Raw genomic sequence first — 24974 nt, forward strand, 5'->3', positions numbered from 1 at the left:
GTAGCAAGAGAAAATCCCTAAGCCTTTTCTTGGAATCTGAGTACTCTTGGCCTTCCCAGTGGAAGTGTTCCCTTAAGGTATGCAAGGTTTCCCCAAATGAGTAATCCTCTGGGGGGGATACAGAGGGAATGGACTCCTCTGCATCAGAATCTTCAAAAGGTGAGTAAGAATGTTCCTGTTCATCAGAGTGCTCTGATATAATGGAGGCCTGATCAGAGGAGGGGGATTCTTCCTCCACTCTGGGCCTTTTGTCCGGGGTGGGGTTGAGAACACTGGCACTTGTCTATGTCCGAATTCGTGATGTGTCGAGCATCCTGCCAGACCTGGATGGGTCCCGGTGGGGCTCCCCGGCTCTCCGAAGAAAGACTAGGGGGACGCCCGAATCCGACTCAAACCATCGACGTGAGGCGGCGCTCGCCACTTTCCAGTATGCAACCAGAAGAGGACAACAGAAGGAGGGGAGTAGAGTGTGAGAAATGAACCTTCAGAGCCAGTGTCTTGACCGAGATCAGTGGAGCCCGATGCCCCAGCCTGAGGCCGCCCAACTGTCAAGAGTCTTCCGGCTGGAGGCTCGGAGGCATCCGACGCTTCGCCTACGCCCTCGGCTGGTCCCCTCGGCTCCGGAGGAGAAGGTTTATGTTCTTTTTGGCTTGTCGGTTCCGTTCGTTGGGAGCCAGCGGAGCTTTTCTTTTTTCAGGAGAAAGAAGAGGAAGCTAAGAGTTCTTCAAATGAGGGTTTAAGAGTATTTTTAAAATAGTTTATTTTTTCTCTCTTTTGACCTCGGGAGAAAAGCGTGGACCCCTGCAAGGGTATCACTCCAACAAATGTTTACGGTAAAGCGGTACACACAGACACACAGAGAGTGGTGCAAGTAGTCATTTGTAAGCTGCACTTAGAAGCTTTTAAAACCTGAAGGAGGGCCCTGTGACATTATGGCAACCAAAAAACTAATCACAAGTAAAAAAAAAAAAACACAACAGAAAGCTTTTTTTTCTTTTTTTCTTTTTTTTTTTTTTTTTTTATAACCAGAAAAAGGAAAAAGAAAAAAAATCCAGAAAGAAAACGGAACTTGAAGACAAAGTGACTGACAAAGACAGGTGACTGAAGGCCCTTCAACTGTCAGAAAAACTCTAGTCAGAATCAGAATCAATCACCACACAAATACAAATAAATATCCAGTCATACACAACAAAAAAATAGCAGTAAAACAAATTTTTGAAATTCTAAGAAATCCCTGACAGGAAAAGTAAGTGAAAACACTACTTAGCTCTCAGAGCTAAGACCACGCCTGCTTTTTAAGGCAAAAACGTAGACTGGGGGACTGGTAGTGGTGCATCCTGGATATAAAGCTCCCCTGATAAGAGTAATTAAATCCTCAGCCATTTTAAGCATCTGTTTTTAGGCATGGGGCCTGGAGATGGGCCCTGTGTAGCTCGTCTCTTAGAATGCATGGCTGCTTTAGACTTAGTGAAAGCCTTGATGGAAAAAGAAGAGGAAGGTCTGAAGACACCTTGAGAGGAGGCAGACCTGTCTACATTTTGAGATTCACCACCAAGAGTGGCTTCAGTATCTGTGGTCGGGGTGTGGGCCGAGGAGCCTGCGACCTCGGGCACAGAAGACACCGCCAATGAAGTGTCGTTGGTAGTCAGGGGCTGCGTAGGGGCCTCACTGAGAACCGGATCACCTGTAGTCGGCTTTGGCGTGGTGTCGGTAGAGGCCGTGGACCTCGTGTGTCGGTCCTTATCTTTGCGCTTTTTAGACAAAACTGGAGTCGGAGTATCCGACGACATAATATAGTTAAATTTTTTGCCAAAATAATGCTGGGCGAACTCCGCCCGATGCTTAATGGTGCGTTTGTTGAATGTAGCACAAAAACGACAGACCGAGATGTCGTGGTCTGGGCCTAAACAAGGAATACAGAGGGAATGAAAATCCTTATGCGGTATTTGCTTCCCACATGAAATACAATTATTAACTTTGTCTGACATCGGTCTGAGGCAAGAAAAGTTTCCCCAACGGGGTACTTAGCTTTCAAGAAGACTTCGGTTGCAAAATTTTCGTAATTTCAGGAGCTGGCCAACCGGCACTTGCGAACTGCTTCTGCTTCGGGCACCGCGCGGCAAGAAAGACTGAAGAAAATGGCGTCGGCTGGTTCTTTTATACCCCTGTCGCACTGACGTCAGGGAAGAAGCGACAACAACCGACGCCGGACCTAGACTTTGGAATTCGGCCGACCGAGGACCCGCCTGACGGCAGGAGAACCCATCTGTTATGACTGCAGCTGTATGCACGATGAACATCTGCTTTATACATTAACTGAAAAAAAAGTGTTCCTGAGGCTATACAGTCCTATAATATCCAATTAGTGCTACTTGGTCTCACAAGAGTATAGGCAGGGGGTATGGAGGGTGGGTTGTGAAAATAAAGGTAGAGATGGACAATACACTTGGAACATTATGGTAAGTACATAACTTCTTTATGTGATGTTGTCAATCTCGCCTTTATTATCACTGATGGGACTGCATCCCAAGCATCCTGATTCTTGGGTGACTCGTAGGAGAATATTCCTCAGAACCATAGAGCCAAAAGATGTTCTTCTCCTAGAGGCTAAATCCACTTTGTAAAGAGTAATAAAGGTATGAGGTTTTGCCCATGTCACTGCAGCACAGATATTATCCAAAGGTAACCTAGCTTGAAAGGCTGCAGAAATAGCTATTGACCCAGCAGAATGAGCTTTAACAGGGGGTAGGGAGAGTTTTGTTCTTAAAGCTGTAAATGAAGGATATACATGGTGAAAGCCATTTGGACAAGATAACTTTGGACACTGGTAGGCCTTTTCTAACATCAGAGTAAGAAATAAATAGCTGATCTGATCGTCTAATTCCTGACGTTATATGCATTAAAAATATAAGAGACCCTCTGTGTTAGCTTGTACTTCAGAGAAGTAGATACCAAACAGGAGAAGACTCAGGACTGAACCCTGTGGTACTCCACTTGTCACTGGTTTGAAGTCAGACTTGGAGTCTACAATTTTTACAATGTGGGTTCTGTCAGTGAGCCAACTGGCAAACCATCTTGTGACATAGGGATTTATAGCTAGTTTAGTGAGTTGATCTATAATTCCAGAATGGGGGATGGTGCCGAAGGCCTTGGCAAGGTCAAGATAGGCTGTGTGAACCACCTTACCCTCGTCTACGGCTTTGATGACTGCCTCAAAGAAGTTGATCAGGTTCAGGAGGCAAGATCTGCCTTTCACAAACCCGAACTGGGTGGAGTCCAGAGTTTGGAGGTTACCAATGTCTTTGTTTATGAGTTCCATGATGATGCATTCCATGGCCTTGTAGACCAGGCTCGTCAGACTAATAGGGCGATAGTTCCTGGGGTCTGTGGTGGCTCCCCCTTTATGGAGTGGGATAACTGTTGCTATGCGCCATTCAGTGGGCACAAAGCCTGATGTGAGGCTATGACTGAACATGGTGCTTAGGTGGGGAGCCAGTTTGTTCTGAAGTTCGTGTAAAACGCAGCCTGGGATGTTGTCCGGTCCCATGGATGCTGTGTTCTTGGCTTTAGAGAGTGCAGTTTTTACCTGCATAGTTGTGATTACAGGGACTCTGCGTTCTTCTGGTATATATATGGGCCCTTTAGGGGGTGAGAGGGGGGTAAAGTTAGCACTGAACCTATCTGCCAGGATGTTGGCAATATCAGTTGGTTCTGTAAATTTCATGCCTTTGTGCTGTAATTCAGAGCAGATCTGGGTGTTGCCATTGAGATTCTTGACATAGCTACAGAATGCTTTGTGGTTGTCCTTAGAATCAGTGGCGATTTTGTTTTCGTAGCTAGCTTTGGAGGATTTTATAAGGGATCTCAGCTTTTTACTGAAGCTGACCAGGGAGCTCCTCCACTCATGGGATTTTACTCTCTTCTGCAACAGTTTCTTCCTTCTGTTGTAGAGTTTGTTTATGGCAGGGGACCACCAGATTGGCTTCCTTTTTTGTCATATGAAGTGGTGGAATGATTTTGGTGAGCTGGTGTGTTTTTTTCCCCTATGTTTGACACTGCAAACACATCCTGCTGCATATCCAACAGGAAGTCATTTTATAGATTGGCATTCACACTGGAATGAGCAATGTCATAATTACCCTTAATCCTTTGTAATCTAGTTGAGATGTCCCAGATTTTGCTCCCAGAAAAACTAATAATTATTGTAAACTCCTCAGAAATCCAGTAATGTGCATGTGTGTGGGTGCGTGTGTGTGTGTGTGTGTGTGTGTGTGTGTGTGTGTGTGTGTGTGTGTGTGTGTGTTTTAAGCACAATGGAGTCATCAATTACTAGGATGTTTTTGAAATTATCAGAGTGCATTTATTTGCCTTATTGGCCTTCTGAGTCTAGCTTCTTTGTTTTAACCCTGGGCATTTAGCTGTTACAGATGCAATCCAATACTGCAGTATAGTAACTATGTATGGGTGATCATTAGGTCATCTGTGTAATGTTACATGCCTGAAGCTCTAACTTTGTTAGTCTTAGGCTTTGTGAAATACAGGTGAGGTCTTTGTGGGTGTAGCTTTCAGAACTTCTATTACATTGATTGGCTAGTTGTTTTGTTAGTGGGTATGTTGATCGGTTAAGTCTTTTAAGTATACAATTTTATAAAGTGGTCTTCATTAAAAAAATATTTTCTATGTTGAATTCAAAATTAATGATACCTTTTTGAACCATCTCTATATACCTCTTCACAATAAACAAGCGCAAATGTAGCCAACAATGCTTTTTTTATAGAAATATCTTAATATGGAAATTTCTTAACCACTACTGCTCATAAGACTGCAAGAACACAACTCTGAGGAATAAATCAAAACAACTAGCATCTCAAATTCTTACAGTTAAGGTTACCAGCTCCAGATGATCGGTTTCTAACTATAGCTGATTACATTTCAGAAGCTAACCTGTTACCCTACTTACTGAACATGAAACTGTTCTGTTAGGTTATTTGCTGTCACTAGATACTCAGTAATAAAGCTACTTCTGTTACTGATAATTTTCTTTAGCATTTAATTAACTCTTACACTCATGAATGTATAACAGACATTTAATACTAATTCACTTTTGACCATTTTGTTGCAAAGGAGTGAACTCTCCTGCAGTAAGTGTAACATTTAACATAAACATTTCTTTAACTGTTGCACTGTTGTTCTTCTTCTTTCGACTTTTTCCTGGTTAGGGGTCACCACAGCGGAACTCCGGTCTGCTAATGATTGGCAGTAGATTTTTACGGTGCCGAGGTGCCAGCTCGATGCCCAACCTTCAACGAAGGCACGCCCATTCTACGCATGTCTTTCGAACACCACTCGACCGCGGGGAGGACATGCAGACTCCACACAGAAAGTGCTCCAGCCAAGAATGGAATGGGAGAACCTCTTGCTGTGAGGCAACAACGCTACAGCTGCACCACGCAGCTTACTTCTTTAACTGTTGCACTAAAGTGTTAAAATGCAATTAACTGCAAAATTAATTGGTTAAGTAAGTGGTGTACTGTAACTAAGCTATACATCCTCTAGATATTTTCTATCCAGCTCCCACTGTAAATGGACTTTTGCCAAGCAGGACCAACCAGATCTACATTGAAGGCCTCTTTTTAAGATGACTTACAAAATCTAAGCCATTTTCTATACTTATTATATACTTGGATCACAGTAAGGCCCAAGCAACTGTTCATATCTCCTGAAGTCCGGCTTTTCAACCACGACTGCATTATTAAAGACGGTCAAAGTATACATTCTTTGAGTCACTGAGCAGAAACTTTCTTTCCCCATGCCAAGGGGAAACTTCCACCTCTCCTATAATATCTCAAAAGGGAAGTCTTTGTAAACTAGTTAACAAAATGTAACATATAACAATAAACACAAAATGGAAATATGTAGTTTGAATGGAACCAGCTCATTCAGATCTAATGATATGGAACTTGGGTATTTCATCTTTGGTGACTAATACATTTCAAACCTCTGACTCATTCTTCATTAAACAAATAAATCCTTAGAAGCTTTCAGCGCTTGGCACAGAGAGAGAAAGCCTGGTGTATGCTGTAGATGACCAAAGTCTGAACTAAAGCTTGTGTGTCTGTAGAAGCTGGCTATGAAGGATAGGCATGAGCAGTTGCTACTGGCTCACCCATCCTGCTGGAGGGAGATGGCTACAGCTCACCACAAAAATCGCATCTAGTGGGAGCAGTAGGTGTTACCCAGTGGAGTTCAAAAATACAGTTGTGTACATTTACCATAAATGTAGATGTTAGAGTGTATTCACTGTTGCAGTCATCACATTTGGGTTATCCCTGCCAGGGTAGCCCTCAGCCGGTCTGAATACCAGAGATGTAGTATTTCTGTGTCTGTTGCTGTCGCTTCAGGACTGATGTCAGGTCGTCAGTAGTATAAAGTAAGGCAGCCGACGCCATTACATCAGTTTTTCTTGCCCTGTCAGGAGCCCCCAAGTGGCAGCCAGGTTATGGTGGAAAAACCTCACCAGTAGAAAGTAAATACCAAAATGCCCCTTGTAAGGAGAGAGAGAGAGAGTGTGGAGGGGAACAGAGGGAGGGAAACCAGGACTGCAACAGTGAATACACTCGAACATCTACATTTATGACAAATGTACACAACTGTACTATGTTCTCTGTGTTTCACTGTTGCAGTCATCACATTTGGGTTGATTCCCAAAGTTGAGGAAAAGGGTGGAGGCAGTCAAGGAGACTAGGGGCTGGCTAGGATGCACAGCAAGACTGCAGTGGCAAAGCCTGCCCTGGATTTGGGGAAGATAGGCAGGTGGTAATGTATGGTGAAAGTGTGAACAGATGTCCAGGTGGCAGCCTCCAGGATGTCCCTGGTGGGGACTCCTCTGAGGAAGGCTGCAGAGGTGGAGGTTGCTCTGGTGGAGTGAGTCCTGACCCCCTTAGGGGGAGGCTTTCCGCGTTGCTTTTAACAGAAATGGATGCAGTGTGCTATCCATTTAGAAATTGTTTGTTTGGAGATGGCTTTGCCCTCTGCCTCTGCAGCAAAGCTAACCAGCAATTGATCAGACTTTCTGAATAATTTAGTCCTGTCTAGATAGAATCTGAGCTGTCTGTCACATCTAGAGAGTGCAGGATCCTTTCTCCCCCTTGTTCTGTGGATTAGGGAAAAAGGTGGACAAATGAATGGATTGGTTGAGAGCCACACTGGACACCACTTTGGGCATGAAGAATGGGTTAGTCCTGAGGGAAACCTTGTCAGCATGGAAGAAGATGAAGGGCTCCACAGCCATGAGTGCTTGTAGCTTGGAGACCCTTCTGGCTGAAGTGATGGCCAGAAGAAAAGCTTGTCTTCCAGGAGAGAAATTTTAACTCTGCTAAAGATGCTGGCTCAAATGGTGGTCAGAGTGAGCTTTTCCAACACAAACTAAGGTCCCAAGCTGGGGTAGGTGCTCTTCTGCGTAACCTCAAGTTGCTAGCCCCTCTTAGGAATTGTTTGATCAGATGGTGTGAGAAAAGGGGCTGCTCAGTAGGGAAATGAGCAGAGATAGCAGAGGCATGGATTTTAATAGAGGAAAAAGAGAGACCACTGTGTAGCAGGTCAGCTAGGTAATCCAGGATGACAGGGAGGGAGGGCTGTGTCGTATCAGCTCCCTTAGCCTGAATGCAGGTGCAGAACCTTTTCCATTTGTCAGCATAAGACTTTCTAGTGCTAGGGCGGCTGGCCTCATGTATAACATCTAGTTCCTATTTACTGAGGTTGGCAGATTAATTGATCAGTGGTTAGGGAATAAGCCAAGCTGCCAAACTGAGGGTCTGCAATTGGGGATGCATGAATTCTCCTTCCCTCTGGGTCAGGAGGGTGGGGGTCTGAGTGAGATGCATGGTGGCAGTGGAGACAGGCTGCACAGCAATGGGTACCAGTGCTGGAGAGGCCAGTCTGAAGCAATAAGAATTGTCCTTGGTTTTTCCTCCCTTATTTTGAGCAGTACCCTGACAATGAGAGGTAGAGGTGGAAAGGTACAGACAGATAGACTGACACAGGGGAAGGACAGGGCATCCACTTTCCAAGCCATGTTGTGATGTTCCCTGGTGCAGAACTTGCTAAGCTGATGGTTGGTGAGGGAGGCAAAGAGGTCAACCTTCGGGGTGCCCCATTTCTGAGTTATTAGGGTGAAGGTTCTTTGTCTAGCTGCCACTCGTGTGGGTCCAGAAGATTTCTGCTTAAGTGATCTGCCATAGAGTTTAGAGAATCTGGCAGGAATTGTGCTAACAGTAGTAGTTTCATGGCACAGGCTGTGTGGCAAGGGGTCATGGCCAGCCTGCATAGAGGGTAGGAGTGAGTCCCTCCCTTCTTGTTGATATACCAACATCACAGTGGTGTTGTCTGTTTTGATCAGGAAAGCCCCTGGGGAGAGAAGGGGCCTGAAAGCTGTCAATGCATGCTGGGCAGCTAACTTCTCTTTTTGGGTGATGTGCAGATGGATTTTCTGTGGGTTCCACTGGCCCTGTATGCACCTGCCATCCAGGTGTGCACCCCAGGCATAGTCTGATGCGTCTGTGGTGCGGGTATGGGTGGCGAGATAGGTAGTCCTTTGTTGTGGGAGCATGCTGCTGCCCACCAAAGAAAATCTTTTCTGAGGCAAGGTATCATTGTTATACGTGTTTCCAGGTCTTGACAGTGTTGACACCAAAGGCTTTTTAGCTACCACTGAAGTTTCCTCATATGCAGTCTGCAATATGGAATGAATAGAATGCAAAATGCCATGAACCCCAGAGCTTACAGAATTTTCCTTGAAGATAACTGGGGTCTGGTGGCTACTTGCCAGAAGGAGGCTGCCAGGTAAGTTTGGTTTTCTGGTGTAAGGAATGCCATCTGGGATGCTGTCCCCAGGCTTGCTCCCAGGAATATAAATCCTTTGGGTGGGTACTAGTTTGGAATTCTTTTCATTGATAGTGTACCATAGGGAGGTCCATAGGGACTTTACAAAGGCCAGGTGCTTGAGCAGCTTTTCCTGTCTGCCTGAATTGGGCAGTCATCTAAATATGGGTAAATCTGGATATTCCCTTGTCTGCAAAAGGCAATAGCCGGAGCCATACATTTTGTGAAAACTCTGGGAGCAGTAGATAAGCCAAAGGGAAGTGCAGAGATCCTGCCCAGAAACTTATGTATTTCCTGCATGATTCCCTGATAGGAATGTGGAGGTAGGCCTTTTTTAGGTCTAGGGTAGCTAGCCAAGCATCCTTGGAGAGCATGGGTAGCAGTTGCTGGAGGATGAGCATTTTGAATTTTGGTATCACCAGGAAGGGGTTTAGAAAGGATAGATCGAGGATGGGGCATCAGGTGCCCTCTTTTCTGGGTACCAGAAAAAGTCTGGAGTAGAAACCTTGGCCTTTCTGTTCTGCAGGAACGTGCTCTATTGCCCTCATACAGATCAGGGAAAGGACTTGCTTTTGCGCCTCTGATTACTGGTTTGGAGGTAGATCTGGCAACCCTTTTGGGCTTGGAAGAGTGTGGAAAGAAAATTTGTATCCCTAGAACACTGTGTTGATGGTAATGGTGGCCCAGGTGCTTGCGTGAAAGGAGAGTTTTCCTCCTAGAGGTAAGTGAAGGTGGGCAGAGGGATGGGGTGGTGGTGGAGAGTCATTGTGAGTTCTTACCATGAGGGGATGGCTTAGAACTCCCTGTTTTTGAAGTGGAGGAATTCCACTGTTTTGATCTCTGCATTCCCTGTGGCTGCTGTCAGGGGGGACTGCTTCCACGGGGTCTGGGCTGAACTGACCTGGTGGGAGCAGGAAAGAACGAGTGCTTGGAGGAGCAATGCCTACTGAAGCTGGGTGGCTGGACCTGTAAGAAATCCTTAACTGTCTGCAAAGATTTAGATTTTTCTTTTTAAGACCTCCTCTGCCTTAGTACCAAATAAGTTGTCTTTGGTACAAGGGTGCATCCAACAATTTAGATTTAACATGGTCTGCCAAGGGCTGTTCCCTTAAGCCATGGATGCTTTCTAAGGACAGAACCCATGACTGCTGCCTTGTTAAAAGCTTCTAGGGCATCAAAACCACAGTGTAAGGTGTGCTTAGTTACTTGACTTGCAGAATGCATTAACTCTTGTAACTCTTTAGATTCTGCACATGCAGGAAAGGAAAACACTTTTTGTTTGAGGAGTTCCATGGTTATGTTGCTGAAATTTTAACATATAGAACTGGCAACTGCAAGAGTAGCAGACATGTATACTTTTTTACCCCATCTGTCTAGTGCTCCGGAATCCCTATCTGAGGAGGTGAGATTCTTAGCAGAGGTTGCTTTAATACCTTTAGGCCCTTGAGAAATTACCTCAGCATCAGCAGTAAGATTTTAGAAAATAAATTTGTGCGAGTCAGGGACTCTGTAATACCTGTCAGGATTTCTGGGTGTAGGAGGTAGGGTGTCAGGAGTCAAACTGGATTCCAGGAAAACATCGTCCACAACATCCAGGACTGGGGGAATGGCCAGGGGTCTGTGCTGCGGAAGATCTAAGAATTCCCCGAGTCTCTTTTTAGACTGAGGGTAGTCCTGACATTCCCATTGGAAATGCTCCCTTAAGGTATGAAGGGTTTCCCCAAAGGAAAAGTCCTCGGGTGGAGAGCCTGAGGGAATGGAATCCTCTGCATCAGAATCCTCAAACAGAAAGGGGTTGAATGCCTTCATATTCAGATGCATCAGACTCCTGTTCAGACAAAACTTCTGGGGACAGGTCTCTTTCTTTTCAAGGGGTAGCTTGGCTTCCCCTGATAAGCATGATAAGGTCTTCTGCCATTTTAAGCATTTGAGACTGAGGCAAGGAAGCAGGTGCCTGAGAGTGGGTCGTTAGTTTCTTGGGTGTGGTTCGTACTCTGGGTCTTAGAAACTCGGTTGTTTTCGAAAGAACGGTAGACGCAAAAGAAGTCATCGGTTTGTGTCAAGAATTGGTAGCACGAAGTACTTCCTCGGAAGCCAGTGCCTGCTCAGTGGCTCTGAACCCATCCAAGGGAGAGACAACTGCAGGATCCTTAGTCGAAGAAGAGTTTTGCGGCACACCGGACTCCGAAAGGGTCTCGGTAGTGGCCTGCGAATCCAGAGATTTGGGCATCAGGGGCTGTGAAAAAGCCTCACTAAGGACTGGAGAACTGACGACTAACTTAACAGAAGCATCGTCGGTAGGTTTGGACTTGTGTGGTCTGTCCCTGTCTTTATCCTTATATTTTTTCGGAAGATCTGCTGTCGGACGGCTTACTGAAGCCACATCGGAATTTGAGGACTGTAAGCGAAAATATCTAGCTACAATAAGGGCCGGACAATGTATAGTTCTGGAGTTGAACAAAGCAAAGGCAACAGCAGGGGACATCGTAGTCTGGGCCTAAGCAAGTAATGCAGTAAGAATGAAAGTCTCGGTGTGGTATTTGCTTTCCACAGGTGAGACAATTGTTAACTTTTTCTGACATCGGTTAGTGCAAGAAAAAAGGATCCCCAATGGCTTTATAATACTTCAACTTCAATTCGGAAGATGAAACTCATGTAGCGGCCGACTGGCACTCATGCAAACTGCTTCTGCTTCGGGCTACACGGCAAGAAAGACAGATGTAATGGCGTCGGCTGCCTTACATTATACTACTGACTACCTGACGTCAGTCCTGAAACGACAGCAACCGATGCAGAAATACTATGCCTCTGGTAATCTGGCTGGCCAAGGGCTACCCTGGCATGGATAAACCAAATGTGATAACTGTAACAGTGAAACATGAAGAACATCCTGCCTAACGTGTGATGTCACAGTGCACTTCTCAATGGCAGCCAAGGAGAACTCAGCATTTGGATGCATGCTTTCCCTTAAGAGACATCAATAACAGAGCTTGGATGAGCCGCGTTGGGGGGGGGGGTTCCTAAGCAGATAGAAAATGCAATCCTACAGGACTAGCAAGCTGGCCTGCTCCTTACCACCCAACTCTCAACAAAGAACGCAGAGCTGATGAGGATTCCCTGGTGGGAACAAATGGCTGTAGGTTTATTGCCTAGCCACGGAATACATGCACCCCTGGAAAGAATGGGCTGAATCGGTACCAGTAGTGGAACTATTCGCAAAGGTCCTATGGTCAGCAAATAAAAAAAATCCGATTAGTTTATCTTCTTTGGGAAGTCCTTACATATCTCTGCATCAGAAACTGAAAATAAAAGGAACACACGGGACTTGTTTTTTTATCACTCTGTGTGTCTTTCTCTAACTCTTCATTCAATTTCCATCACCATTCCCAAACCTGTGTTAGATGCTTTCAATTTTCAGATGTACTGAGATGTTTCTCCTTTTCTTACCTTTTTTCTTTTTAGTTGTTCTATAACTAACACTGCATGTAAGACTTTCAATATACCTTATTTTAATGATCTTACTAAATTATCCACTGTGTCAGATGCATTAATATTAGGCACAGCTCCTCAAAGAAAAATACAAATGCAATGTGCCAATTTTTTTTTGACAGACTCTTGTTTTCGTACCTTAGTGGGGATGCAATCAAACATTCCTTGCAACACCCTCTCACCTCTAAAACACATACTTACAATAGTAATAAATAAAAAAATATATACTTTCCAACTGGAAACCAAATGACCAATTACTTACCTGCAAAATAAAAAATATTTTAAAGCAGTGAGAAGAACTATAAACATGCGGTACCTGATTCATACAGAATGTGCCACAATCAGTTTAAGTAATGGCAACAAAGACTGGCACCATTTTTGAGGGAAGGGCTCTGAGCTATGACTGCTATGGGAAAAACAAAACAGACTGGATGATGACTGATGTAGGTTAGCTCAACTCATGTGTTACAATGCTTTAGCTCATTACATCCGAGTGATGCCTTCAGGTGCATCTGCAGTTAAACTCCTGCTGACGCCTGTAGGCGTCAAATATTGCTTGTTCATATTTGCATTAATAATTCCAAAACCATGTTATGTACAAGGTTTTAAAATATTTCATTTTAAAGCTTACACAACGGCAGACTCAACTGCATTAATATTTGATCTCTGTCTCGTGCAGATAAATAGATATTAACTGTTGTTTTAATGATATTAATTTGTCTAGATATAATTTTCACATTTTCTAAATATCTCAACAACCAAGTAACACAGAACTCCTTAGCCTCATACGAAAGCTCTCAGCTAGATGAATAAAATACTGCTGACAGTATGTGTGTAACTTGAGTGGTCGCTGAGATATTATAGGTTGTTTACAACATTTTACAAATGTAATTGTGTCTGTGTTTAGTGTGACTTATAAAATTTGGTTTCAAGACCCAGAACCTAAATAATACTACCACTATAAAGATGATGTGTGATGAAGAGTTTGCCATTTATACTTTTTTCATAACTCCTATGGTTCCAGAGACATGAACATTTGTTTGAAATGTGAAGACATAATTTGATTGCAACAAAAAGCTTAGGCTCTGCCCACTGGAAGTTACAGTGCAAACATACTAAGCTCTATTGGAGTGAATGAGTTTAAGAATCCTCTGTTAAATAAGACCTAGTGGTTGTGTAGCCTGGGCCATAATAAGCAATTATTGTACACTGTGGAATTACGCTGTTTCAATGAATCAAGTTACATACATGGTGAATAATGAAATTACAGACAAAAGGAAGACTTGTCCAATGGCAATGCTGAATCTTTCTGTCTACCACCACACTGCACCTAATGTGTTGGGATGATTGCTCCATGCAACAGATTCAGGAAATACTATATTTAGGCGATCTGAGAAAATGCATTCCACGTGAGAATGATTTTAAAACCTTACATAAAATTTCTGCAAAACATCCATTTATGGTATACTTCAAGTCTGGCATAAGTGTAGGGACTTAATCCCCACACACAAAAAAATATTTTTTTATGTTTCGCTTTATAGTATGGTTCTGTTTAAAAATCCTCCTAGAAAAAGACATATTTAGACCAACCTTATACTGATCTTCTTTCACAGCCAGCTGAAGTTTCAAATCATCATTCAATTTCATATACATCTTCAGCTTCACTGTTGACTTGTTTAGTTCATCAGTAAGTGATCTGCATTTTTCTTTTTCCTCCTGTATGAAAAAAGAAAAGCAGATTGTTTTTTGTGGTGAAGAAAACAGAACTGTTATCTTACAAAAATAAGCCTTAAAATTATTAAAGTTATGGTGATGGAGTTAGGGGTGCAGCCAGAGAATATAATTTCATAATTATGTGCTCTTACTGCTGCCCCCAACCCACCTATCATTTTAAAAGTTGAAACTTCTATAACTTAACAAATGTTTGCATCAGTTTCCGTCTAAAACCAATAAAAAGTAAAATGTACTAACTGAAATGAGAAGCATGCTATAAATAGTCAATATTTTTTCCCATCTGCTATTTTTTTCAATCTGTGAAACTCTTATTGAAGGCTTGAGTTTATATAGTTGTGGACATATGGTGACTTAAATAATGGCTTCTCTAAGTAATGTGTAGAAATTGTATGCCTAGCTACACACCCTTGGATGGAGTACATAACTTTGCTGAACTCCAACCATACAACAGAAGACATTTAAATAGCTAATTGCATGTACTTGTTTGTACTTTAGAACAATGCAACTAACTCAATGCAAACTGGGATCAAGCTAAGCGATGTGAAGCAGTATTAGTGAAAAACACGTATCTGTGTAGAATGTTGATTTGCACTGGAAGAGGACTGTCAATATTCAAAGAAATGTTATTGTCATTTAGGACCATACAAGTGTAGTCTTAAACGAAATTACAAATGTCAGCTCATGAGAGAAATGCAGTGCAAATAAGATGGATACAGCGGTATTAGAGAACAACATCAGAAAGAAAATAACATATATAACATGCAAGAGGTAGTTCACATTACCTAAACACACTCAATACCCATGATCCAATGATAAATAATAAATACACACCACCACACCCCTTCACTGTTAAGGTAGAGAATAAATAGAGACTAGTGAATAGCAGCTGTTTAGTTACCTTACTGCAGTTGTTAACCTTGGACATGATTCAGTATAGCCATCATATTGCATAATAGTAATACTAGTGATAATTGCTCAGAGCAGAAGGATTAAATAAAACAAAAAAAGAGGCTTCAATGCATCAGGTACTATGGTTGGTGTCCGAGTTAACAAGTCTCATAGCTATGTGATACAAACTGTTCCTGAATCTGGTAGTCCTACAGCAGAAGCTCTGGTACTTCCTTCCAGACACAAGTTGTGAGAACCAGTTGTGGGCTGGATGGGTCGAGCCAGCTAGTATTTTGTATATTTTCTTTCTTGCTCTTGTAAAGAAAAGCTCCTGAATAGAGAAGAGGTTTGTGACCAAAATTTTCTCAGCCACCCTCACCACCGTCTGTAATTTCTTCTTATCCAACTGTGCAGTTGCTGAACCATGCTATGAAGTTGCTTGTTAGGATGGTCTCGACAGCTCCCTTGTAAAAAGTGGTGAGAGCAGACAGTGGAAGCCTGGCCTTTTTGAGCTTCTCAGGAGGTGAAGCGTCTGTTGAGCCTTTTTGACTATATGGTTGGTATTAACAGTCCAGGAGAGGTCATCTGAGATGTGAAGGCCCAGAAACTTGGTTGTTTTGACTTTCTCTACTACCTCCCTTTTGATAATGAGTAGGTGGTGAATTATTCTCCTGAAGTCCATCATCATTTCTTTGGTCTTATTAACATTCAGGTCCAGACTGTTCCTGTCACACCAGGCAATCAAAGTGTTCACCTCATCCCTGTAGTTATGTTCATCCCCACCACTAATGAGACCCATGACTCTGGTATCATAAGCAAATTTTACAATATGCTTTGAATTATGTTTTGCAGTACAGTCATGGGTGAGGATGGTGAAGAGCAAGGGGCTGAGCGCACAACCTTGGGGAACACCAGTATTCAGGACTACGAGTTGACAGGTGTTGCTTCCAGCTCATGTCCATTGGGGTCTACCAATCAAAGTCAAGAGTCCAGTTATATAGGTGCTTGCTTATCCCTACTCTCACGAGCTTAACCACCAGTCGCATCAGTATTGAATTGTTGGAATGCAGAACTGAAGTCAATGTACAGCAGCCTTACGTAGATGTTCCTCCCTTCTAGGTGTTTCAGTGCAAGGTGTAGTGTGACTAAAATAGCATCTGCAGTCTATTTGCCTGATATGCAAACTGAAGCAGATCGAAGGACTTGGGAAGACACGCAGATAGAGGTTTCTTCACAATCCTCTGAAAGCACTTCATGATGTTTGAGGTGAAGGCAACCGGTCTGTAGTCACTGAGGCAGGTAGGGGGGCTGGGTTTCTTCGGAAGTGGGACAATACTTGTTTCCTTGAAACATGAGGGAACTTTCTACATAGCAAGGGATGGGTTGAAGATGTCAGTCAGTACCAGACATAACTGATCAGCACACCCCTTCAACACCTTGCCAAGTATGTTATCTGGTCCAGCAGCCTTCTAAGGATTCACCTTCTTAAGCTGAAGTCTCACCTCCTCAGAGTTTAAGGTGAGCAATATCTCCTCTGTCAGTGCTTGTTTTAGATGGTACGGTGGTGTTCTTCTCAAATCTGCCAAAGGAGTTCAGTTCATTGGGGCGTTTTGGTCTTATAGTCCCGTGAGCTGCTGTATCCTCTGCCATAGGCTTCTCGTGTCCCTCATATCCTGGAAGCGGACCTGAATTTTCCTCCCATACTCCCTCTTTGCCTCTTTGATGTCCTTTTTCAGATTTGACCCAGCTGCCTTTAAGCTTTCTTTTGTCATTTGCCTTGAAGGCTATGATTCTTTCCCTCAGTAGCTCGTAGACATTCCTGGTGAGCCAGTGCTTCTGGATTAACTCTTACAGTGATGGCTTTTGTGGTGGTTACATCCTCCACCCATTTATTTATGTAGGCAAGAACCGATTCGGTATAGGTGTCTATGTCTAACTGGAGGTTGTGCTTCTTTGAAGACCTCCCAGCAGGTGGTATTGAAACAGTTCTGAAGGCAATCCATGGAAGCCTCCTGCCAGACTCTGATTCGTTTAGTTGTCAGTTTTTCTCTGATCAAAGCTGTCTTATAGGTAGGCAGAAGCAGGATGGCAGTGGAATCAGAGATGCCTATGTTTGGGTGCCTCAAAGCTTTAAAGGCTCCTTTAATATTGCTGTAAGCCTTGTCTAAGGTTAGTGGGGAAATACGCATACTGAAAAAAAATGGGGTACCACCTCCTTAAACTCGGCTCTGTTCCATCACATGTGCAAATTCTATGTTTCTGCTTTGTAGCTCACAGATAATATTATGGAGTTTATTTTGAGCTTCAATGGTCTTAGCACTGGGGGGGGGGGGGGGGGGGGTTGTACACTGCTGTGACATATATCCCACTGATTTCCCTTGGTACATAGAAAGGTCTGCATTTTAGTGACAATATTTCCACATCTTCGGAGCAGTATGATTGAATCAGTTTACAGTCTTTGCACTATCTGTTGTTAACATAGCTGCATACAGTAGCACCTTTAACTTTACCACTCTGTGCTTTACATCTATCTGCTCTAAAGAGAGTTAGCCCATCTGGGTTCACAGCATTGTCACTAATGTATCTATGCAGTCAAGTTTCAGAGAAAATGAACAAACAAGTGCCCCTCATATTATTTTTTTTTTGTGAGCTCCATTCTCAGATAGCCCATCTTATTACCCTGTGAGCAAACATTTGCAAATAATACTGAATGTAATGCAGGCCTGTGAGGGGGTTGTGTTCAGTTTAGCAGCAGCTCCACCTCTGCAGCCTCTCTTTCTAGTTCTTTCACATCTGTTTCTTTTGTAGATGCTCCGGGGCATTCCAGAATCATCCCTGTGAAGTTTCAGAGCTCTGATGACACTCTTTTTTAAAATGCAGAGATCCAGGCTTTCTGTAAGTGAAGTAGGCCCAGAGTACTCTGCAGACAACAGTGATTCAACCCAGCAGCTCATTCTAGTAATCAATTTAATTTCCAGTAATTTTCTTCTGGTATAAGTAGTTGTATCCACATAAAGTCTGGAAAGTGATTTTTTCGTTTTGTTTTTTGTTTTGTGCGTACAAAAGAAGCAGGAATGAGCATTTCTCCCTGATGAGCTAACAAAGCTGCAGTCTCCCTGGGTGCTGCCATTTTTTATTTTTTTTTAATGAGGGGAGAAATAAGGGATTTGTATTATATCACAGAGTTTTTGGAAACTCAAAACTCATATGGTCAAAACCATATGATAGAGTTTCTGAAAACATAAAAAAATCAGTTTTGCAAGGAGCAAGCCCCCCCCCCTGTACCCCCCACACCCCCCTTCACATTATATGCAACAATTCCAAGAATGCAGTACAGTGGGGAAAAAGGTAAATTTCCTGTTGAAGCACTTCTATATAGATTGCAGCATACCGGAGATTGGGGAATTTACCCTTTTCCCCACTGTAGTACGATTCTGGAGTTGGTATATACAATCTGCAGGAGTATGCCCTGAACCCCCCAATGTCCACCCTCCATCGCAAAAACAGACTTTTTTTTTAAACTTTAGAGTTTTTGGAAATTTGATCATATGGTCTCGACTAAATTAATTTTGAGTTTCCAAAAACTCTATGATCTAATATAAATCCAAAAGAAGTTAAGAACAGCTGTTAATTTAGATAAAGTGAATGACTAGATATTATATTTGAATTTGAATGTTCCCTTCTTAACCTCTCTCTCTTTTTCTCAGTGTTTTAAATTTCACACATTATATGCAGTGGTGGAATAATGGAGTCATCAAAAGAGTTGCTGTCGCACAGTTCTTGCTCCTCAGGATTGGTTCCTGGCTGAGGTGCCACGGGAGTTTGGTGGGGTTTTCAGTTTTCTTAAAAATTTTAAAAATATATTAATAGATGAAATGGCGTGCACCTAAACTGCCTACAGGGGTATGGGTGCCTGCCTATCTTGCACTAGATTGGTATCACATCTACATCAGGTTCTCTGTCTTGAGCTCACTGAGTGCTAGGATAGCCCCTGCCTCACCAGTGATCCTAAACACAGGATGAATCAGGTGCCTCACTACCTCCCTCCCTCTAAGCCTCTCAGTGTACGGTTCAAGAGCTGAGCCTACCTCAGCTCTACTTTTGTGATTCTTCCCAGCTTCCCTTCAGCAGGTAGTCTGGTATCCTATGACCGCAGTGCCTCAATGTCAGCCTGGGTTCTACCACTTAACTCTTCCCTTGCAGTAACTCTGTCCAAGGGAACATTAGTACTTACCAGCAGCTGCAGTTCACCATCAGGTTCACTGCTACAGAGGAGCTCCCTCCCTGAAACAACCACACCACCAGCCCTGACTTCAGGTGTGCTGTCTGTCTGGGTCTCCACCAGGCTATCAGACCCACATGCCTGTGTCCAAGCCTGACTGTGTGTAATTGTGTGCACACAAGGTACTGCATTATCAAAATCATTCTCTATCATGACATCTGCAGGGATATCTTCAAACACACCTACTTGCCTACTTCCTTGTCCACCCTCCCAGGTGAACCCTGGCCAAAGGCATTTGGAATGGGGTCACTCCTAAAGCTCTGACTGGAGTGGACTGCCCAAGCAAGTACTGCTCCTCTAACTACTGCAGGCTTCACAATACTTGTGTCAGGGGCTCTCTCTCTCTTAGCAGTGGTCTGTTCTCCATCCACTAAGACAGGATATAACCCCTGGTGATAATTTGGTACCCCTGTTGGCTCCAGACAGCTTACCACTGGCGTACTGTTATTCTCACTTGCTGGTTCCTCCACCTTTTGTTCCCCATCTTGCCTCTGTGGACATCTATATGATACATGGCCCCACTGGTAACATTTAACCCTTGATCCTGGCCATATACCTGGACTACTGGCTTCCCCTGTTACTGGTGGACTCTGTTGGGGTGGTTTAGGCTGCCCACCATGGGTTCCCTTATATCCATCTGCAGCACTTGGGAATCCCCTTCCTGTGCAGTGATGCCCTACTTGCTAAGTAGAGATCCCCTTTCCTCCCCAGCTCATTTGCAGTTACATTCTCTTTCTGCCAATCAGATTCTCATATCCTCAAGCAAAGTGCTAAGGCTTGTTCCCTCAACAAAAGGTCTGCCAGCCTTTCAAAATATGGTGATGTGACATCCACTCACCCACTTATGAAAATAAGTGCTTAACTCAGCAGTATAAATCACACACACGTTCACCTGCCTTGTGTCTATGCTCATAAAAACTATTTCCTGTAAGCTTCAGGTGTTAATTTAAAACATTCTGATAAACATTTTTTAACTGTATCATAGTTTAAGCAATCACTATCAGACAATTTAGAAATAGCAGTTACAGCTTTAACATGGAGTAAAGGGTCAGAAATCGTACCCAGAGCCCTCGGTCAACATTATACTGTTTACATACCCTTTCAACTATATGAATAAAACTATCAACATTATCCCCTCTGTAAACTGTGGATGACATTTACTGACCTTTGTTGATTCTGGGGTTTAGTTATTCCCTTCCCCATTACGTCCATGTTCCTGGCGAAGAGTCAGCATCTCTGTCTCATGTTGATGCTGATTCTCATTTTCTTCAGCCTCCAAATGCCACAGTCTCTCTGCTGATTCTACTCAGACCTCCAAATGCTGCAGTCTCTCTGCTGATTCTACTCAGACCTCCAAATGCTGCAGTCTCTCTGCTGATTCTAATTTCAAATGTTTGGCCTCCAGTTCAAGTCTCTAACTCCAGACAAATTTTTAAGTCCTCTGTGGAAAAAATGAACTGTCCTGTTTCTGAGGGCTGCAAATTCCCATTACCAAACTGGCTATCCTCTTGGATGTTGGTCTTAGTTGTGACTAAGGTTGAAATCATTTCCTCTTTTGTCTGATTGGCATACACCAGTCTTTTGGCTTTGTACACCTTGGCCAACTGGTTCTTTGTCAGCTTCCCATAATCCTCTGCTGACACCTTTGCCTGCTCTCCCTGACTACTAAACTAAACTAACAAAAAAAGTAAATAAAACCTGTTAGGATATGAAACTCTGAATGTTCATCTTGTGGCTGCTTGACAGTACACACTTTTAGTGATAACTGCTTACAGGCTACAGAAGTTCAAAATCCACACCACTGCTCATCAACATATGATGCCCACCACTGCCACCAATATATGACGTCCCCATGCTGGGCCAGTAAACAAGGAGCCTGTATCCTCACTACTGACTCTGAAGAGAGATGTGCACTTGAAATACAAATGGACACACTCAGTATTTCCAGAGTCCATGCTCCAAGTAGCTGACACACACTGAGATTTGACTTGCACACACCCACACACACCTGGGAAAGGCTGGCACAAGTTTACTAGCTATGCCCCCCTCTGCACAGACTACATGGTAGTTATCACTGCCAGCAAGGACTAAAAACCCAGCTACCGAAGGCTCTAACAAGGGTACCCAATCACACTGAGTGAAATTAATAAAAATACAAATGGCAATGTAGCTCAACCAGCCAAGCTTTCAGGAGTGGCCAGAGGTATCACCAAATAAATATATGCAAATTTTTTATTTTATTTATTTTTATTTTACATTTGTTGACTGGACAGTCCAACTGGATACATGTCCATTTTCAGTGGAGGGCCATGGAGAAAAGCTCCAGACATACATACAAAGACTATTACATATAAATGTAAAAATGTAAAAACATTTGTTAAGATCAATTTATAAGATGTAAGTTTACATATTAGATGAAAATCTATTGTAATCTTTTTAAGGCTCAAAGCAGTACATGATAAAAACATTCATAAAATTCATTCTACAAAACATTCATAAATTCGTACTCCATCAGTTTAACAATTAAAACATTATTAGGTTATAGACAAAAACTTGGGATGTAGTCAAAGTAGAGGAAGACGACCTGTTGTAGCATACAAATACTCTCAAAGCTTAAATATTTGATAAAAAGGACCAGCCACAAGGAAAAGTTTAAATATATTTAATCTTCTTCTTCTTTCGGCTTTTCCCGGTTAGGGGTCGCCACAGCGGATCACCTGTCCGCTCATGATTGGCAGTGGAGTTTTACAGTGTCGAGTTGCCAGCCCGGCGCCCAACCTTCCACAGAAGGCACACACACGCACTCACACCTAGGGCCAATTTAGAGTGTCTAATCCACCCTGCAGCATGTCTTTGGGATGTGGGAGGCACCCGGAGGAAACCCACACAACCACATTTAATAATAAATAATAAAAGAACATGAGAATACAAAATGTCTATTTTCAGTAAACACCAGAGTTTCAGTCACAGGGAATATTAAAAATAACACCGATGGAAAGTTTCAAACAGTTATAGAAAAACAGCATTTCTAATCTCACTATATTTTCCTGACTAATCTAAAAGAATTACTGTTCCCTAGTTAAGTTACTACTGCAAGGCAAGATGATGCGGGTGAGGGTCTTTCTACTCAGGTCCAAGACATAATGCTAAATCACTCAGAGACGTCTCTCTGTAATATCTAAATATTATTTCAGAGTTGATTAGAAGATGACATCACATCTGGTCGTTTCCCACACTCATTAACACCAGAAGCTGACAGGATTTAGCATCTACATGTTACCATACACACAGATACAGCTTTTGTCAGATGTGGGGCAGCTGCTGGAAGTCATAAAACCATTCCACTCTTCCTACAGGAGCTGCAACCGATTCTCTAGCACAAACACTGTGTGTCTGGCTCCCTTCAAAACAGTGGGATAATATCTTCATGCCTTATCCTATAAAGTAATTTAATTTCAAGAATATTTGGATTATTATGGATAATAGGTGGATTAAGATTAACCTTTTCACTCTCAGTATATGCTGTTAAAACATATACATTTAAACAGTTAGAATAAAGCAAGCACATTTCTTTTCTATCCAGCAGAAAGCACTGTTGATACATTTTAGTATAAGCAACTTTTTAAATACATTTTTAAACACAAGTATCTGTACAAATCAGTTTGATACACAAATGACATATAATTCTTCCCAAAATTCCAGCTAGTTGTGCTGGCATGCGTTATACATCCACTGCCCCCCTTCTCCTGGCATGGATGGCAGCAACTCCTACTGTCACAGGGGGTACAATATAAGGAATAAAAGTAATGCACATTCATCAGACTTGTGAAAAAGGCATGCAAAATAATTATTTTTTTTTCTTATTTCTGTGATTCAAGTTTAGACAGTGGCACTACTACCACAACCTGCAACATGGATTATTACAGCGTTTTATAAATTAATTTTAGCAACACTGGCAAATATGGATAGCTCTGCTACTACAAAAACATTGTGGATCGCTATTTTTTTATAAATTTAATTTTAGCAGCATCAGTAAATAAATGTCCAGTTGAAAGCAACTTAATAATAACACTTAAAAATACAAATAAAATGAATGAACTATTGAAATGGCACTGCAGGTCTGTAGAAGCATATAGACACATTTTAACAGATAAGTGCATTACAGAATGGCATTATTACCAGGTCAGTAACATAGAAACCTAGTCAAGTACTCTTGAAGGGGCAGAATTTTTTTTCTGTTTCCTTGGATAAAAGTAAAATGTACTAATTGAGATGAGGAGCATGTTATAAATAGATAGTTGAAAATCTATGTAAATATCAGTCTGATTAAATCTTAGTATTACCAAAAAGTATGTTAGCAGATAACAGCAACATCTAAGAGTTTGCCCATTTGAATATAACAAATCAAAGCAACTAACAACGCAATCCATGTACAAAAAAAAAAATTAATGCATCTTCCAGTGCCCACTGAATCCTACTCAGAGGACCAGGGAGCTGCAGACTTCACCGTAAACAATGGATGTAACCTGGACAGTAAGCCAGACCATCAGAAGATGCATGTGCATGCTTATGTACACACACACACTCTTCTAATGTAATACAGAGTACTGTCAATTCGTCTACTGGCATGCATTTGTGATACAGATTTTGTTTAGTAGCTTCAGCATCATATTACATTATTACACAATTGCAAAGTTCTGAAATTATGTAAAAAAATCTGTAAATGTTTTATGTACCTTGGCCACAAATTCAAAGCAACTAAAACGGAATAGTACAACTGAAACAAAACTGAATTGCAAAGAAACTTGCAAAACTCACTCACAAACAGCCTGGTCTGTAACAGAATAACCAATAATGAGTAATTCAAGTAGATGAGAAAGTACAGTCGTGTACACTTACCATAAATCTAGATGTTCAAGTGTATTCACTGTTGCAGTCATCACCTGGGGGTTACCCCTGCTGTGGTAGCCCTCGATCAGCCCGAATACCAGAGTCAATGTTTTTGTGCGCCGACTGCTGTCACCTGCAGTCTGATGTCAGGTTGTCAGTGCTATAAAGCAAGGCAGTCGACATCATTACATCAGTTTTTCTTTCCCTAACCCATCAGAATTACAAGGAAAAGAGAAAAGTGGTCCTGGTGGCTAAAAGCCACCTTGGGAAGCTTGCGTCCCCCTATGGGAAGACGTTAAATGGGTGATGGAGGGAGGGAAACCAAGACTGCAACAGTGAATACATACAAGCATCTACATTTATGGTAAATGTACACAATGGTACTATGCTTTTCTTGTTTCACTGTTACGGTCATCACCTGTGGGAGGATTCCCAAAGCTGAGGAAAAAGGGTGGAAGGACAGGTTGCGTCCTAGGTACGGGCCAGGAGACCCTGCAGAATTGCAGAGGCAAACCCTGCCCTAGACTTAGAAAAGAGAGGTAGGTGGTAATGTTTTGTAAAGGTATGGACAGAGGTCCAGGTGGCCGCTTCCAAGATGTCCCTGGTAGGTACTCCTCTGAGGAAGGCAGTGGAAGTGGAGGTTGCCCTAGTGGAGTGGGTATGGATGGACTTAGGGATGGGTTTCCCATGTAGTCTGTAGCAAAAATGGATTCAATGCGAAATCCATTTGGAAATGGTTTGTTTGGAGATGGGCTTCCCCTCTGCCCCTGGGGCAAAGCTTACAAGAAACTGGTCTGTTTTTCTGAATGGT

At 42.6% G+C, this 24974-nt stretch overlaps 1 protein-coding gene across 1 annotated transcript in view; it reads right to left on the reverse strand.

The window, feature by feature from the left end:
- The window catches only part of TAX1BP1 (Tax1 binding protein 1), a 1493491-nt gene that overhangs the window by 424514 nt on the left and 1044003 nt on the right, over positions 1-24974 (reverse strand). The window contains exon 13 of the mRNA XM_044066810.1: positions 13960-14085. Within this exon, the coding sequence (XP_043922745.1) occupies positions 13960-14085 (126 nt within the window). The remainder of the gene's footprint in view (positions 1-13959; positions 14086-24974) is intronic.

This window comes from Protopterus annectens, chromosome 3.part1 (assembly GCF_019279795.1).
Source record: "Protopterus annectens isolate FY-2018-M chromosome 3.part1, PAN1.0, whole genome shotgun sequence".
NCBI classification, from domain to species: domain Eukaryota; kingdom Metazoa; phylum Chordata; order Ceratodontiformes; family Protopteridae; genus Protopterus; species Protopterus annectens.